Consider the following 17,166-nt stretch of genomic DNA (forward strand, 5'->3'; position numbering starts at 1 on the left):
TAATGGAAAAGATATATATGTATAACTGAATCACTGTGCTGTACAGGAGTAATTAACACAAAATTATAAATCAACTATATTTCAATTTTAACAACTATGAATGATAAATCCTTAGACTTCAGCGTATTTCCCAGTAGGCTCTTATGTTCCCTGAAGACAGGACACTCTGTTTTGTTCATCTTTAATCAGCACCTAATCCAGAAACTGAGACATAGTGGGTGCTCAGAAATTTAAAATGAATGAAAACAAAATACGTGAACCAAATCTTGGCTCAGTGAAATTGGCCTCAGCCTGAATTTTTTTCCCCTCTGATTCCTATCTAATTCAGATGACCGTTATATCTACTACTGGGGCAAGAATCCCTTAGAAGAAATGGAGTAGCCATCATAGTCAACAAAAGAGTCCAAAATGCAGTACTTGGGTGCAATCTCAAAAATGACAGAATGATCTCAGTTCATTTCCAAGGCAAACCATTCAATATCAAAGTAATGTAAGTCTATGCCCCAACCACTAAGGCCGAAGAAGCTGAAGTAGAACGGTACCATAATGACCTACAAGACCTTCTAAAACTAACATGAAAAAAAGATGTCCTTTTCATCATAGGGGACTGGAATGCAAAAGCAGGAAGTCAAGAGATATCTGAAGTAACAGGCAAATCTGGTCTTGGAATACAAAATGAAGCAGGGCAAAGGCTAACAGTTTTACCAAGAGGATGCACTGGTCATGGCAAATACCCTCCTCCAACAACACAAGAGATGACACTACACAGGAACATCACCAGATGATCAATACTGAAATCAGATTGATTATATTCTTCGCAGCCAAAGATGGAGAAGCTCTGTACAGTAAGTGAAAACAAGAGTGGGCAATAACTGTGGTTCAGACCATGAACTCCTTATTGCAAAATTTAGACTTCAGTTGAAGAAAGTAAGGAAAACCACTACACCATTCAGGTAGGACTTGAATCAAATCCCTTACTATTATACAGCTGAAGTGACAAATAGATTCAAGGGATTAGATCTGATAGACAGACTGCCTGAAGAACTATGTACAGAGGTTTGTAACATTGTATAGGAGGCGGTGATCAAAATCATCCCCCAAAAAAAGAAATGCAAAAAGGGAAAATGGTTGTCTGAGGAGGCCTTACAAATAGCTGAGAAAAGAAGAGAAGCGAAAAGCATAGGAGAAAAGGAAAGATATACCCATCTGAATGTAGAGTTCCAAAGAATAGCAAGGAGAGATAAAAAGCCTTTTTAAAGCAAACAATGAAAAGAGACAGAGGAAAACAACAGAATGGGAAAGACTAGAGACCTCATCAAGAAACTTAAGAGATAACAAGGGAATATTTCATGCATAGATGGGCACAATAAAGGACAGAAATGGTATGGACATAACAAAAGCAGAAAATATTAAGAAGAGGTGGCAAGAATACACAGAACTAACCACAAAGTTCTTAATGACCCAGATAACCACAATGGTGTGATCACTCATTTGGAGCCAGACATCCTGGAGTATGAAGTCAAAGGGGTCTGAGGAAGCATCACTATGAACAAATCTAGTGGAGCTGATGGAATTCCAGCTAAGCTATTTCAAATCCTAAAAGATGAAGCTGTGAAAGTGCTGCACTCAATATGCCAGCAAATTTGTAAAACTCAGCAATGGCCACAGGACTGGAAAAGGTCAGTTTTCATTCCAATCCCAAAGAAAGGCAATGCCAAACAACATTCAAACTACTACACAACTGTACTCATTTCACCCACTAGCAAGGTAATGCTTAAATCATTCAAGCTAGGCTTAAACAGTATGTGAACCGAGAACTTCCAGATGTACAAGCTGGATTTAGAAAAGGCAGAGGTACCAGAGATCAAATTGCCAACATCTGTTGGATCACAGAAAAAGCAAGAGAATTCCACAAAAACATCTACTTCTGCTTCACTGACTACACCAAAGCATTTGACTGTGTGGATCACAACAAACTGTGGAAAATTCTTAAAGAGATGGTAATACCAGACCACCTTATCTGCCTCCTGTGCAACCTGTATGCAGGTCAAGAAGCAGCAGTTAGAACTGGACATGGAACAATGGACTAGTTCCAAATTGGGAAAGGAGTATGTCAAGCCTGTATATTGTCACCCTGCTTATTTAACTTATATGCCAAATACATCATGCAAAATGCCGGACTGGTTGAAGTAGAAGCTGGAATCAAAATTGCTGGGAGAAACATCAATAACCTCAGATGTGTAGATGATACCTCCATTATCGCAGAAAGTGGAAAGGAACTAAAGAGCCTCTTGATGAAGGTTGAAGAGGAGAGTGGAAAAGCTGGCTTAAAACTCAACATTTAAAAAACTAAGATCCTGGCATCCAGTCCAATCATGGCAGATAGATGGGAAACAATGGAAACAGTAACAGACTTTATTTTGGGGGCTCCAAAATCACTGCAGATGGTGACTGCAGCCATAAAATTAAAAGATGCTTGCTCCTCGGAAGAAGAGCTATGACAAACCTAGACAGGATATTAAAAAGCAGAGACGTTACCTTGTGGATAAAGGTCCGTATAGTCAAAGCTATGGTTTTTCCAGTAGTCATGAATGGATGTGAGAGCTGACCACAAGGAAGGCTGAGTGCTGAAGAACCGATACTGTTGAATTGTGGTGCTAGAGAAGACTCTTGAGGATCCCTTGGACAGCAGAGAGATCAAACTAGTCAAATCTGAAGGATTTCAAGTCTGATTTGAATTCAACACTGAATATTCACTGGAAGGACTGATGCTGAAGCTCCAATACTTTGGCCATGTGATGCAAAGAGCCAACTCATTGGAAAAGACCCTGATACTAGTAAAGATTGAAGGCAAGAGGAGAAGGGTACAACAGAGGATGAGATGGTTGGATGGCATCACCGACTCAATGGACATGAGTTTGAGAAAACTCTGGGAAGTAGTGAAGGACACGGAAGGCTGATGTTCTGCAGTCCATGGGATCGTGAAGAGTCAGACATGACTGATCAACTGAACAACAACAAGAGTTCCTATCTCACATTAGACCTTTGTGCCCTTCTGAGGTTTACGCTCACCACAAAGTCCTCGGGCAAATTTCCCCAGCAGAAAACCTTGCATCTTCTTCCTTGCATGACTCCACACTGGCTTTCTCCTCAGGGGGTCTGCTGTCAATTCCCCTCATTTGGATCTGCTTCTGTCACTTTTACCTCAATAGCCCTTCTGGCCAAGTGTCAGAAAATGTAGAAGCATCTTCTTTATTACTTTCACTTTGTGCCTCCAACCTTTTCCTGTCCTGCTTATGTGCCAGCTTCTTCTGCAGAGAACTAAAAGTGCACAGGCTCTGTGGGCACCCAAACCAGGCTCAAATCCCAGTTCTCCAACTTACAAGATGTATACTCTTGTGTAACTAACTGAATCTAAGTCTGTTCCCTAGTGTATAAATGGGGATTATATCACCTCCTTTGCAGGACTGGTGTGAGATGTCAAGAGAATGTTTTTACTAATCTAGCACACAGTGTGTGTGCATAAATGGCAGTTGTGATGGTCACTGTTGTTGCTGTTTTTATTATTATTATTGGTAGTGGGAATCAGTTTCTTGAATCACACAAATTACTTGAAAGGGACAGGGCAAGGCAAAATAATTCTATAAAAGAGAGCAAGAACTCTACCCATCTCTCCCAAGGATCTAGAGTAATAGTTCATTTAGATGTTGCTGAAATCATTTCAGGCTTCAACACAATTCAGAGGAAATGATCAAAATCACATAAAGGTAACCTCAGCTAAAGCAAATATTTGCTGACACCACCACCAGTTTGCACAACCAACAGATGGTAACATGGGGTGGGCACCCTGACATCCTCAGAGTGCCTTTGTTTGCATAACGTCGTTTGACACCTCCCAACCACAAGGTAGCTATTTTGACCATTTTACAGACAAGGAAATTGAAGTGATGTGATACATTCACTGAACTAGCAAGTGATAAAAATCAAGACTCACCCATAGGTCCTTCTCACTCTGACATCCTTGCGGCTTCTAGCACGTTTTTTTTTGGGGGGGGGGGGGTGGGCAGGGAGAGACAAGGATAGTGGTGGTTGTTTTCGTTTCCTTGTTTTTCTGTGCAAGTTTACAGGTATCAGAGGAGTACTCACCTCTAGGTCTGTTTAAAATAGTTTTCCTTAAAAGGCTGGACTGCTTCATTGAAGAAAATGTCAAATTAACAAATGGGTCAAGGGGATCAAAAAAACATAAATTTCCTGTTAAAAAAAATTAGGAAAAATATGCTGGCTTTTCCCCTTCTCATGCAGCCTCCCCATCTTCTCCCTTGGGCTTAGTGGAGGAGTAGTTTCCTGGCAACTTGTTTGTCCCACCAACTAATCAATCGATCAACTAACTAACCAATCAACCAACACGCTTAGCCTATGCTATGGGCCATGGGGACACCAGGAAAGATGCCTTGGCCCTGCCTTCAGGCCAGTGTAGGAAACAGAAATAACCCACTGAAACAGAATACACGGGGTCAAGGGTCAAAGGAGAGAGGTCTGGTATGGATCTGCAGGAGCAGGGTCCCCCTGGAATGATGATGGGACGATGGGTTTGGGGTGGAGTAAGAACTAGAGATCGAGCTTCTGGTGGAGAAGAACAATAATAAAGTCCAGGAGGAGGAAATGAGGGGGTTACATGCCAACTGTGAAGACAACAGCTGCCTGTGGCCTATACTTGTTTACAAGGAGCTGTGAGAAAGAGGATTGGAGTCTAAATACAGTGGGTCACGAAACAAAGAGCAAATTTACATATCACGTGCTGAGACACAGAGCTGTGAAGGGCTGTGAGCCACACAGGCATAAATTTGATGTTTAAGTCAGCTCCAAACATCTGCTAATCACCTTGGCACTGATTTGTTGCCTGATTTAAACTCACTGGATGATTAGTTCTCAATGTTACCCCCAAAAAAGAAAAGAAAGTATGAAAAAGAAAGTATTCAATATACCCATCAACAGTGCAAAGTGTCTAGTACCTTGATGTATTCAAATTAGAAATTTCTCTTAAATGCTGACAGGAAGAAACATCAAAAGCAAAAGAGCTGCGATTTCATAACAATAAAACATGTAGGTGCAAGCAGCCAGAAATGGAGCAGAGAAAATTATGTAATCTTAACTGGCAGGCAAAATGCTCCAAACCAAATACTTTTAAAAATGTTACAGAGTACCTGACCAGGAGAGGAATCCAATTTTCATAAGTCTTAGACCCAATATTAAGGTTGCAAAGTATGTCTTCTTATTCGCCTGTGTTTTGTTAGAATCTTTATTTTACTTAAGCCTCTCCTTACAGAGAACATCTCTGAGGCACAAACAGAAAGACTGAAATAATACTGTTTTGTGGCTTTTAAAACTCGATAATGAAATGAATAATAAAATGCATGTGGATCTCTGCTCACCCTCAAACTATTTGTTCTGATGCTTTATCTTTCTAGATTGCTCTGTGGAATTTAACAGAAGTTTCTTAATAGAATGCAGGCCTCTTCTTTGTGGGGATGGAGGATTAGGAAGTGAAAAACCTTTTTAAAAACAGACATAAGGTGATCTATACATATATTACAACCCCCCCTGGGAAAGCATTTTTCAGTTTCTTAACCTATAGTTGAATCCCAGCCTATTGGCAGTATTCTAATTAATACTTACCCACAAACAAACAAGGAATCAAGGCGTAGGAAAACCACATGATAAGACTTGTCTTGATTTCTTCTAGAACCATTTTGAGGGTCGGTGTTTGGCAGACTCAGCTTGACCTGGAATGCTGTTTCCTTCCAGAATGAAGTATGCTTTCCATCTCAGCCATCCTTGCTTCGGGACACAGATGTTGGAGCTGAGTCTGAGTTGCTGTAAAGCCTGAATTGTTCTGGAAAGAGGAACTAGCCCGGCTCCGAAGAGGCAGGCTGTGCAGCACCTTCCTTTCCGCCTAAACCTAGATATTGCGTCAAGTGGGAGTGGCCTAGGAGAGTTCCAGAGAAAAGGTACCTGGGAAGCTTAAGCGTGGTGGGGGGAATTCCCTGGTGTTCAGTGGTTAGGACTCTGTGCTTCCACTGCAGGGGACACAGATTCGATCCCTAGTCGGGGAACTAAGATCCTGTGTGTAAATAAAGTTAATATTACTGTTACCTTTTTTAAAAAGATAAAAAATCTGCCTGGATCACAGGCTCTAACCTGGGGGACCCTGGATAGACCTCTAGAGGTCTCCTGGGCAGTAGCAGGCAAGATTATCTGACCCTCTCATTATAGCTGTTCTCTTTCACAAGGCTCCCTCTTGTGAGTTCATTGGAGGTGGGTACTTTTTTGCTACATCTCCACTTCAGAAGTAGAGATGTTTAAAAAAAATTTTTTTAAATATCTTTTTGAAAGTCAGGAGATGAAGAATATATAGCTTCATATTTGTTTGCATTTGCAAAAAGAAAACCTGGAAGGAGACAGAGAAACTACCAAGGTTGTTTATCTGGGGGCAAAGGGAGTAGGAATTGGGAAGATGGAGGAGAAAAATGGGAACCAGACTCTTTCCAGTAACTTGTTTGGGGAATTTTAAAAACTGTTTTTATTGTGGTAAAATACACATAAAATTTACCATCTTAACCATTTTTCCATATACAGTCAGTGGTATTAAATACATCCAAATTGTTATACAACCATTACCACCATCCATCCCCATAATTCTTTTCATCTTGTAAAACTGAAACTCTATACTCATTTAACAGTAACTCCCCTTTCCCCCCTCCCCCTGGAAATCACCATTATATCTCCTGTCTTGACGATTTTGACTACTCCAAGTACCTTGTGTAAGTGGAATCCCGCAATACTTGTCTGTGACTTGCTTATTTCAAACAGTATAACGTCCTCAAGATTCACCCATTTTGTAGCTTATTATAGAATTCCTTCCTTTTTAAGGCTGAATTATGTTCCATATACCACATTATGCTTATCCATTCATTGACACTTGAATTGCTTCCACATCTTCGTTACTGTGAATATAATGCCGTTCTGAACAGACGTACAAATATCTTGAGACTCTGCTTTCAACTCTTGTGGGTGCTATGTATCTTTTTATATTATTTGATTACTGAACCATGTGAATGTATTATTTAACTTTTTTTTAAATTGGAAGGAAATCTTATAAGGTTTGGCCCCTTAAAATGTCAGCTTTTTAAAGTCTCTAAACACTCTACATGTGCAAATGCATTAGTAAAAAGAACGTGAATTTTAGAGTGCAACATTTTAGTTACAGTGTCAGATATTATTTGCAATATAACCTTAGGAAAGTTATTTATTCATTCAACTGCCATTCACTAAGGGCTTATATATGCTAGATACTGGAAATTAATAGTTCCTGACCTCAACCACAAACTTCCCAACTAGTGGAGAAAATGGACATAAGAATAATCACAAATCAATATTGGAAATGAAGTGACAGAAATGTCATCAAAGGAATATAGGAGCATTAAACAGAAACACCTAACCCAGCCTAGGGGATCAGAGAAGACTTCCTGGAGGAGGTGACTTTAGGGCTGAGTATTAAATGCTAATAAAAATCAGCCAGCTATAGTGTGTTTAGGAAACCCAAAGAAGTTTGGTGCAACTAGAGAACCAGGTTGGAGTAGCAAGAAATGGGGCTCATAGGCAGACAAAAAACAGAATTTGAGAGAGCTTTGAATGCCTTGTCAAGGAGCAGTTTATCCTGAGGCAATGAGAATTAAAGGGACTCCAATCTGATCACATCATGCTCTGTATTTGAGTTTGAGAAAGTTTATGACTAGGGTGGAGAAACAGTGAAAGCGGCAAGACTGGAGGCTGGTAGGTGAGGAGGGAGATATTTTGGTCAGTCAGGTGAGAGATGTTGGCTTCCACTCGGTTTTCCCATGTCTCGAGAGAGAAGCGAACAAATTCAAAACTTGGAGGTAGAATTGACAGCTCCTAGACATGGAGTGGATTGGAGGAGGAGGCAAACATGATTTTCAGGTCCTAGGTTTGAGTAACTAGGTGGTGACAGCAGCTTAACCTAAATGTTAAGGAGGGTGGGGTGGCAGCAAGGTAGTCAGTGTTGGGGATGGTATAGAAAAAGTGTGCTTGTGTTCAGTTTGATACACTTGAACTTGAGGTGCTCCTAAGGACTGGGGGATGTAAACGATCCAAATGTGAACGATCTTTGTCTCAGTTTATGAGTGTCAGGGCACCATTTCCCCTACCTTCAGCATTTCAGGGGTAGCTGAGACTAGAAGTGGTGAGAACATTCAGGGAGGGTATGCAGATTAAGGAGGTGGGTGGGTATGCTCTTGATCAGCATTTAAGAATGAACTGACAAACGAAAAATGGCATAGAAAGATACGGGGAAATTAAACAGGTCAGAAAGGTGGTTCTGGACAGACTACGGTCCTGGAAACAATGAGGGAAGGGGTGGTCACCAAGTGGGAGTGCAGAAGAAAGTCACTTGATCATCAAAAAATGTCTCCAAGATTTATGTCACTTAGAAGGTCATTTGTAACCTCAGTAAGAGGAGTTCCAGTGGAGAACTTCGATCAGAAGTTAGATCGTTGTAGGCCGAGGAGAGTGTTGGAAAAAGTAGTGCTCTCTTGATGTGAAGGGGAAGACAGCAACTCCATGAGCCTCATTTTTATAAAACAACGATGTCTTGCGTAATAGTTGCGGGAATTAAAGAACGCAGACAGAGCACACTAGCACAGTGCCAGGAACACAACAGGTCTTCACAAATGGCTTATTGACCATTTGTTGTATTAACAATAAATACATTAGGGGTTATTTGCTCTTACTGGCTGGACCTTTGTAGGCTGCCCATCTTTCAGTTTGGACCCTGGATCAGCAAAGAAAGGCTTCCAGTTGGCGACACCTATTAAGAGGGTCATCAAAAGCATGGGTTCTGGAGCCAGACTGTCTGGTTTGGCGTTTCGGCTTCGCCATTTACTAGTTGTTGTTTTTTTTAGCCAGCTCTTTTAAGCAATCTGTTTTAATGTCCTCCTCTGCAAATTGGAAAAAAATTGTAATAGTACCTAATTCATAGGGCTGTTGTGAAGATTATATGAGACAGCACATTCAGGACAGGATCTGGCAAAGTTAAGTACACAATAAGCATTAGCTGTGTTTTTTAAAAACGTAACGGTCAAGAACACTTGCTGCCCCGTCTCCTTGATCCCCACATTATAGATATAGTATATATACGATTTAAGTCTTTCAAGTTAAGATTTCATTCCCTACTTTTCAGATGAGGACACCCCTGAAAATTTACTGTAGACCCCCAGAGCTAGACAGACAGGAATTTTGACAGAGATCTGCCTAACTCCAAGTTCTTTTCACTCACCTTACTGCCTCCCAATTAGCACCAAAAGAGGGCTTGCAATGTGTATGAGGGACATAAAACAATGAATGATCTAGATTAGCAAGGGCTTGAGAGGACAGTCCTTAATATGGCATTTCAAGGATGTACCCACTTAAGATTTGGATAGGAGATACATGTTTGCAGTTAAGCATTCCAACTGAGAGGATGGCATGGGTAAGGCTCAAGGATGGAAAAATCGAAGGAAAACAGACTGAGGATGAAAAGGTAAGTAAACAGAAAATGGGAGAAAGAACAAGACTCATTTACTTATGCTGTAGGGAAAGGAGAGTTGTCCACTAGACTTTGAAATCCTAAGGTATTTAGCTCAGTCTGGACATGAGTCCCTGTCAAGATCCCCTGCCCACCACTGCTATTGACAAGGCAGTACTGCCTGCCAGTCCTTCACAGTCCACTGTAAGGACTCTGAACTCTGCTCAGCAGACTTCTGGGGCGCTGAAGGGTAATGCTACCTTTTTGAACGCTACCAATGCTTTTGAATGACAGTTCATCTCAGGACTGGCCCTTGAATCAATGAGGAGCTCAGACCATCAACCTCTGCATGGGCCATGCCACTGGCTGAGAATTTCTGGAGGGCTGCGCCTCACCTGCTAGCCACTCCCCTTGCCTGGACATGCCTGACTCTGACCATGCCTTTTTCTTCTGACTCTGAGGAACTTCCCCCTCTATACCTTCGCATCAGTCGGTTGTGATCTATTGGTTGGTTGGTTGGTCTATACAATCTGCCAAAATCGAACTATCCTCTAACCTGCTGCCAGGACTTCTCAGATTAATTCCCACAGCATTCCAGAGCTGAAGATGATCAGTCATCTATGTCTGAAGATGAACCACTGCAAGAACAAAGCTATTTCCTATCCTAAGTACAGTCTACAAATAGGAATTCGTTTTCCCATTACACTATTTGCCACTTGAATGATTATGGAAGGAAAAGCAAGGAGATAGTTTTTTTTTTTTTTTATGGAAAGGCAAGACAGTTGGGAGGGAAAAGGCAATTGATGTTCAAGGAAGAAACTCCTAAGCCCTCTGAGCCCCGTAAGTGCTGGGATTAAACTGAAGCAAGGGAGGCCCAGGGCACAAAACTTGACACACTACTCTTAAGGTTGTACAAACTCAGGGTAGGTCCTGGTGCTCTGGCACAGACCATGAGGTCAATTAACTGCAATAATGCTTCCCTGCTCTACTTAGCACAAAATAGTCCTCTTCCCTTTAACCAAAGGAATATGTCTATGTCCTGTGTTTCAGCACATCTGACATTTCATTGTAACCCCATCTCAATTATTATTTTTCTTCTGCAAGTAACACAGTGGGTATTTAAACAGTAGAATTTGCCTTGTCTTAGATTTTTTTACTCCTGCTTCCACTGAGTCTGCTCCAGATGTAACTTTGACACACTTTCCAGCTCTCGTTTTCAGGATTCTTACAGCCCCTTTTCAACCTCCTCTGAACATACTTTACTTTTTCAATTTCCTGCCTGATTTATTGTCTGGCCACAGTGCAAAACATCAGGAATGTTAACCTCAATTCTTTCCTTCGGGTATGAATTAAAACCTTCAAGTCTGTCAACAAACTGTCCTCCTTCCTGTAGTTATAACTGATTCTTTTCTATGTGACACTCCCCAACAACTCAAGATGGAGAATCAGGCCTTATTCAAAATAGAACTTTGCAGTTAAAAGTTCCATGTCTAAATAAAACAAATACTTTATTCAATTTTACAATTTGAAAACCAGAAACAATGCTCTGTAACAGTGAAGATCTTAACATAATTTTTCAAATGATTTTGACTGCTGTATTTTCACTCATTCACTGGTTTAAAGCTAGTCACCAGAGATTAAGTGAAGCACACAGTACACTCAAGGTCAATCTTATGAGATCTCCTTTGACCATCCTGCATAAATTAACACCCCACTCTCACTCTCATCTTGCTCTGTTTTTCTTCATAGAACTTCTCCATTAGGCTTTACATTATTAGAAATGTACAGCTTTGGACAAATGTGTCCCTTCTCTTCACGCTCATATTGCTAGGTTAGAATGGTCTGACACCTACGCAAAATTATTTAACGTGAGGTGGCTGGATGGTTGGTTGATGGACAAGTATCTCCAAAACCTAAGCAGACACAAAACTATACACATAGATATAACTGCCCAAAAAGTATTTTTCTCATCTTGACGCCAAGTGATTAGCATATGCCCTGATGAAATTGTCTTCTACACCATCCCCCTTATCTATAGTCTAAAACATATCAAAACAAGTGAAAGTCTGTTTGCATTACTTGTTCCAAGAAAAGACATTTATTCGGGGATCACTAATTTTTTCTACAGATGCTCAAAAAACATCAATTATAACCATTCCAGTATTTAACAGACTCTGTAGTCTCATTCTGGAATATACCTGTCTCCATAATTTCCCAAAAGCTATCTTCAAATGTTCTACAGAGTTTAATATATTTTCTGAGTCCAGAGATCTATTTAAAGCAATATCTAAACTACTTGAGATGTCTATTCTTGTCTACTTGTAAGTTTGTTTTCCTGTTCAAAAGTCACAGTAATACATGGGAGAGAGGAAATTGAGTACTTTTTGTCTTCTGTAACTACAAATAAAATTTGCAACATTATTTCAAAATACGGAGACCAGCTTTCCCTGGAGATTTAAAAGCAGCTTAAAAAGTAACTTGAGAGGAACGTTTAAAAAATCTGCTAGGTAAACTAAATGTGTGAATCCTTTGTAGGCATCAGGCCAGTTCTGAAGTATCCAAGATAATATAAGTGCTCAAACCAACAAACATACTCTAAAAGACATGGTGGTTTATCTCTGTGAACAGGGCCAGTGGTAACAAAAACTCTTGCTCTCCAAAACCTTACTAAGTCCAATTTATGTTCTCGTTAAAGTCTCAGCAAACTATATTTATTAGTACTTCTAAATCAAAAGAACCCCTCACAGTAAACAAGAAAAATGTATTTCAGTTCTTTGGTCACTGGTTTTAGGTCATTTAACAGCAAGAAACTAGGGTGTGGAGTATGCATAGTGTGCTGGTCTGTTAAGAGTTTAGAAGATGAGAGTTAAGTCATATAAACTTGTTAAAAGCCAGTAGAACCAGTTTTTCAGAAGGAGCTTTCCTACTTTGCCTTGCGATAGAAAAAAACACGGATTTCCCCAAGAAGCAGTAATATGGCATTTTCAAAGAGTCCATTGGATGCTGTTCAAAACATAAAATGAGGATGTCATTTGTGCTGTATCAAATTTGCTTTATGTTAGAAGTGACTTCAATTGTGAAACCATTCAAAAACATTTAAAGAATCTAGATAAGACTACAAAGGATCTCCTTTTCTTCTAGCAAAATACTAAAGTGGAAAAGTTAAGGCATGCTGTAATATTTATTCCTAATTAATTTGGACATCGCAACTGAAATGTTTCTGCAAAATGCTAAGTTTTCAGATTCCAAACCTAAAACTCCAAGTTACAGGAAAAACAGGGAGTAACTGCATTTTGAGATTTGAACTAGCAGGATAAAGGTTGGGAAACACTGTTTTACGCTGTTTATCTTTAATGTATTGGTAAAAATATGGGGTGCATCCGTACTATCCAATGCCTTGTGAGAATTCAAATCCAGTGTTACCAGCTTCTCATTTTTCAGGGGAAACCAAAACTCTGTTTATGTAAACCCCTCCCCACCCCATTAAAAAATGTTAACAATTATTTTTTTAAGCATTGTAGGTTGAACTGTATTCCTCTTTGGTTGTATCCTGAAATGGGTTATCTTGCAAGATGGGGGAAGGGTGGTGATTGTGAGTTTTGGACTTTGTAACAGCAAAAAAGTGGCTGTCTTGCCAGGGGAAGATGTGCCTTTTTGCAATTCTCACAAATGTATCTACACAGACTGTAGTGGCCCTGCTTCTTGCAATCTCTAGATTAGATGACAAAATTAAAGCATTAAAGCTGGAGACAACTTATCTATCCACATATCCATGAGGACATCATTCCACCAACCAAAGCTAGGCATTCTATTCTTACAGCAATTACAATGGATTGCACTAAAGCCTTCTGATTTTGTTAAGTGCTTTATCTGTGACACACCATCTTTAAAAGTGCCAGGTGTTACTGTGTATAGTCAAAGGCGTGTAATATGTGTGAATATGTATTCAGCTGAACTTAAGGACTTCTGACTAAATAACAGATACAGCAACAATAGCTTTCTGTCACTGAGCTTATATAAAGTTCGAAATCCTTCTTCCAAGAATTTGAAGTTATTTGTAGAAGTGGGCTATGGGGCAGTTACGTGTGTTATGAATATTTAAATTGAAAGCTAAGCATCTCCTCACAGATGAAAGAAAATTTCTGTAATATTGCTCTTTCCAGGACTTTCCTACTAGTCTAAAAACAGGCACAATGAGGCCAATGTGTCACAAGGCAAGTGTACAGGCTAGGAATGAGGAAAAGTGGTTTCTAACACAAGTCCTGCTACTAGCTAGCTATGTAGATGTTTTTAAAAATGGTTCCAGTTCTTAAGAAAATTCATACTTTTAAAAAAAAGTCATTGATGTAAACATTGGTTTTAAGACTTTAAAAAAATTGATAAAATGTTGAACTACAAAGTTAAGTAGTGCCCAGCGAGGTTTCCATCATATAGTAAGAGCACACAATAGCTATTATTGGCACACATGGATCTCCTACAAATTCTCTAGTTATTATAAATCTAATTATAGCACAGAAATATGCATTCTGTTTCCATTCCTTTTTCAAAATGCTTGACATCAGCTCAGCAGGGTTTGCTATAAATAGCTCATGTGTGTGATACAAAGTAGTAATTGAACCCATCACTGTCCTTTCTTTTTTTAAACAAACATCCATTTTTTAAGTAAGGAAGACTGGATGGAGGGGAATCCACAAAGAGGTAGAGAATAAAAAGAAAGCATCAGATGTTTGTTTAAAATTAAAAAGTCATTTTACAACTACTTTAAAACTATTTTCCTCAATTTATATTCAAGTGATTTTACAGCCAAAAAAGGTAAGAATGTGACTTTTGTTTCCACTAAACTTGCCTACTCATAATTATCTTAATAAATAAAGTGGGGCTGAGAAAGATAATGAAATACAAACTAAAAGGCTTTATAAGCAGATGTAATAAAGATTTTAAAAACTGTAATAAAATGTTTATATTTGCTAACTCCTGATGCGTAGAGGGAGAAGTCAGGGCTGCCACCCAGTGGCAATCTAAGTCTTTAAATGATGTGAAGATTTAGAGAATTAAAAAACAAAATAAATCTAAAACCACCAAAATCAAGAATTTCATGAATTAGACAACTTCGATTTTAGAATCAGTAATTTTGTGTCTTAAATTTTCTCAAAGCATTAGCACATCACATCTTTTCCTCAAATACATATCAATTTTAGTGTCCTGGTCAATAAACTCAAAGCTGAATGAAGAAAATAAAAATACTACAACTACTTTGCCTGATTATTACTGATTTTTTGGGGGGGAGGGTTGGTAGGGAGAGAACGAAGTATCTCATTGTCACCTACTTCTTCAAAATTTGGCCACAGCTTTTTTTCACAGTGACAAGATATAACATACTCAAAAACTAGACGCTTTGGTAAAATAACATTAGGGGGAAAAAGTAACACTATAGCATCCATTTACACTTAAAAGCTAAATATCTTGAGAATGCTTTTTTCTCTTGAATAACCAGAGAGAAGTGGGGGAAAAAATTCATAGGAATTTGGAGATTTTTGTTTCCAACAGCTGTAAATTTAAATTGTACAAGATATATATTTTCTAACCTATGTCCCATATGGTTTGCTTTAAACTGAAAACAAATGAATTCTGAAAAATGACAGACACAACATATTTGGTATTTACAATGGTTTGTGACAAATATAATAGCTGAAAATAATGTCTAATTTTCCATTTATTATTGCTATTTAGTCACAGAAAAGATTAACTCTCCAAGAAATTTATTTTAGCATATGGTATGTTGATATAATAGATATAATAATTTTACATGAATAGAAACCACTGCAGAAGTAACTAAGGTGGTGCCCTTACAAGAAAATAAAGGAAAGGCGATAAAGACATTCTTTCATATAAAGACTTTTGATTTGCATCATTTTTTCAAAATATAAAACCTTAATATTAGAAGCAAGAGAAGAGCAAAGAAAACAATAAAACAGACCAAGGACAAGGAACTGCTCTATGCAGATACTTGCTGTATGTAGTATATATATATATATATGGGCTGAATTATAATAAAAATATTTTATGTATTATAGTCAATTCTCGTATAGAGTTAGAAACAGCAATTTCCAGTCAAGCATGACTGGACTGACATTTTCTCAGTCTTCAATTACATGACGAATTACAACTGTACAGCAGTTCGCTTCGGTCAGCAGTATCATGATAAATGCTTGATAAGATATAATTTTTCTCCTTGTTCACTTGTAAAAATTGGTGCCTTTTTGTAATGTTCTACAAGTTCTTCCATGGTACTGAATTTACGCTGCCCAATGCAGTAGACAGTCTCTTTTAGTTGTACTTTAAAATGCTTGTTTTTCCCTTGTGCTTTTAGTGATACTGAGAAATCATTTGGCTAGAAGAGAAAAAAACATTTTGAAAGACATCTATTAGCATTTTTATATAAACTAATAACAGCTAAAATGTGAGCACTTTAAACACCAGGCACAATGCTAAATTATTCACATGAATTATCTCCTTTATGCCTCAAAACAAACCCATTTTACAGATGAAAAAATAAAGGCTGAAGAGAAGTTGAGTTGTCCAAGTTCATCTATCTAGTTAAAAGAGCCAGGATTCAATATTGAACCAGTTAAGACACCAAAATCTCCCTAACACCATGGCAAATCCTTTAGTTTAACATTTGATTCGTGATCTTCTCTTCATTCAAACTACTAGAGAAACAGCAGAAAATCCAAGACATCCACCCCTTTTCAATTAGTAGCAAACAGTAGCTGTCTTACAGAATAGCTGATATATACTCTGAATTCTCAAAGATGAAGGACACAAAAATGAGAACTAATGTAAACCCTAAGAGGTCATAAAATCAAAATGCCTGTAACGGGGAAGAAAGAAATATAAACAAGAGCCAGGGGGATTATATAGGGGGAACAACAATGCATGGCCACTTGGCTGCAACTGTTGCCCTGTAGGAATACAGCTCAACATTGACAGGTCTTCCAATTTTAAAAGGGAAGTCTGATGTCTCAATTTTTATTTGAAACCTCCCAATATTTAAATACTGACAATGAATTCAAATGATTAAAAACACTGTGCAAGTCAAACAAAATATGCTTATTTGAGAGCTCTACTTTAAAATTTCTACTACTAAAAATACTGGTATATTTTGGCTAATATCTATGCTCAATTACCTATAAGAAAATACAAGGTATTCTGCAATCAAGCTACTTTCTTAGGTTTTTTCTTTTTTTAATTCTAACACTTCTTTGAATAGTCTATATCACCCTCTTATGCAGTTACTGTCAAAGTTTCAAACAGTGGGTTTCTTGGAAACATTTTATGGTTATTAACCACCCATTCCAGGGTCACTCCCTTCCTAGCCCTTCTGCCCACTGCTTGTCCTGGAAACCAGGGCCAGGTCAGGCATCTAACAGAAAACAATTCCCATTACTCTTCCCTATCATCAACCACCTGCTCTTCCGGTGGGGTTACATACAGACCCCCATTTCCTGAACTTCAGAGCAGGCGGTTCAATTAATTTCAATCTCGCTCGCTCTTCCCCCATCCCTTACACACATGCACGTGCAGGC

At 38.7% G+C, this 17,166-nt stretch overlaps 2 protein-coding genes across 5 annotated transcripts in view; both read right to left on the reverse strand.

Moving 5' to 3' along the window:
- Positions 1-5,925, reverse strand: part of IL20RB (interleukin 20 receptor subunit beta) — a 40,837-nt gene extending 34,912 nt beyond the window's left edge. Inside the window, exon 1 of the mRNA XM_027545392.1 lies at positions 5,677-5,925. Coding sequence (XP_027401193.1) covers positions 5,677-5,749 — 73 coding nt within the window. The 5' untranslated portion in view covers positions 5,750-5,925. The remainder of the gene's footprint in view (positions 1-5,676) is intronic.
- A 4,405-nt stretch (positions 5,926-10,330) lies between these two features.
- NCK1 (NCK adaptor protein 1) overlaps positions 10,331-17,166 on the reverse strand; it is an 81,275-nt gene continuing 74,439 nt past the window's right edge. For all 4 annotated transcript variants that reach the window (XM_027545419.1, XM_027545422.1, XM_027545425.1 and 1 more), the window contains one exon: positions 10,331-15,971. In XM_027545419.1, the coding sequence (XP_027401220.1) occupies positions 15,777-15,971 (195 nt within the window). In that variant the 3' untranslated portion in view covers positions 10,331-15,776. The remainder of the gene's footprint in view (positions 15,972-17,166) is intronic.

Source organism: Bos indicus x Bos taurus, chromosome 1 (assembly GCF_003369695.1).
Source record: "Bos indicus x Bos taurus breed Angus x Brahman F1 hybrid chromosome 1, Bos_hybrid_MaternalHap_v2.0, whole genome shotgun sequence".
In the NCBI taxonomy this organism is placed as follows: Eukaryota; Metazoa; Chordata; class Mammalia; order Artiodactyla; family Bovidae; genus Bos; species Bos indicus x Bos taurus.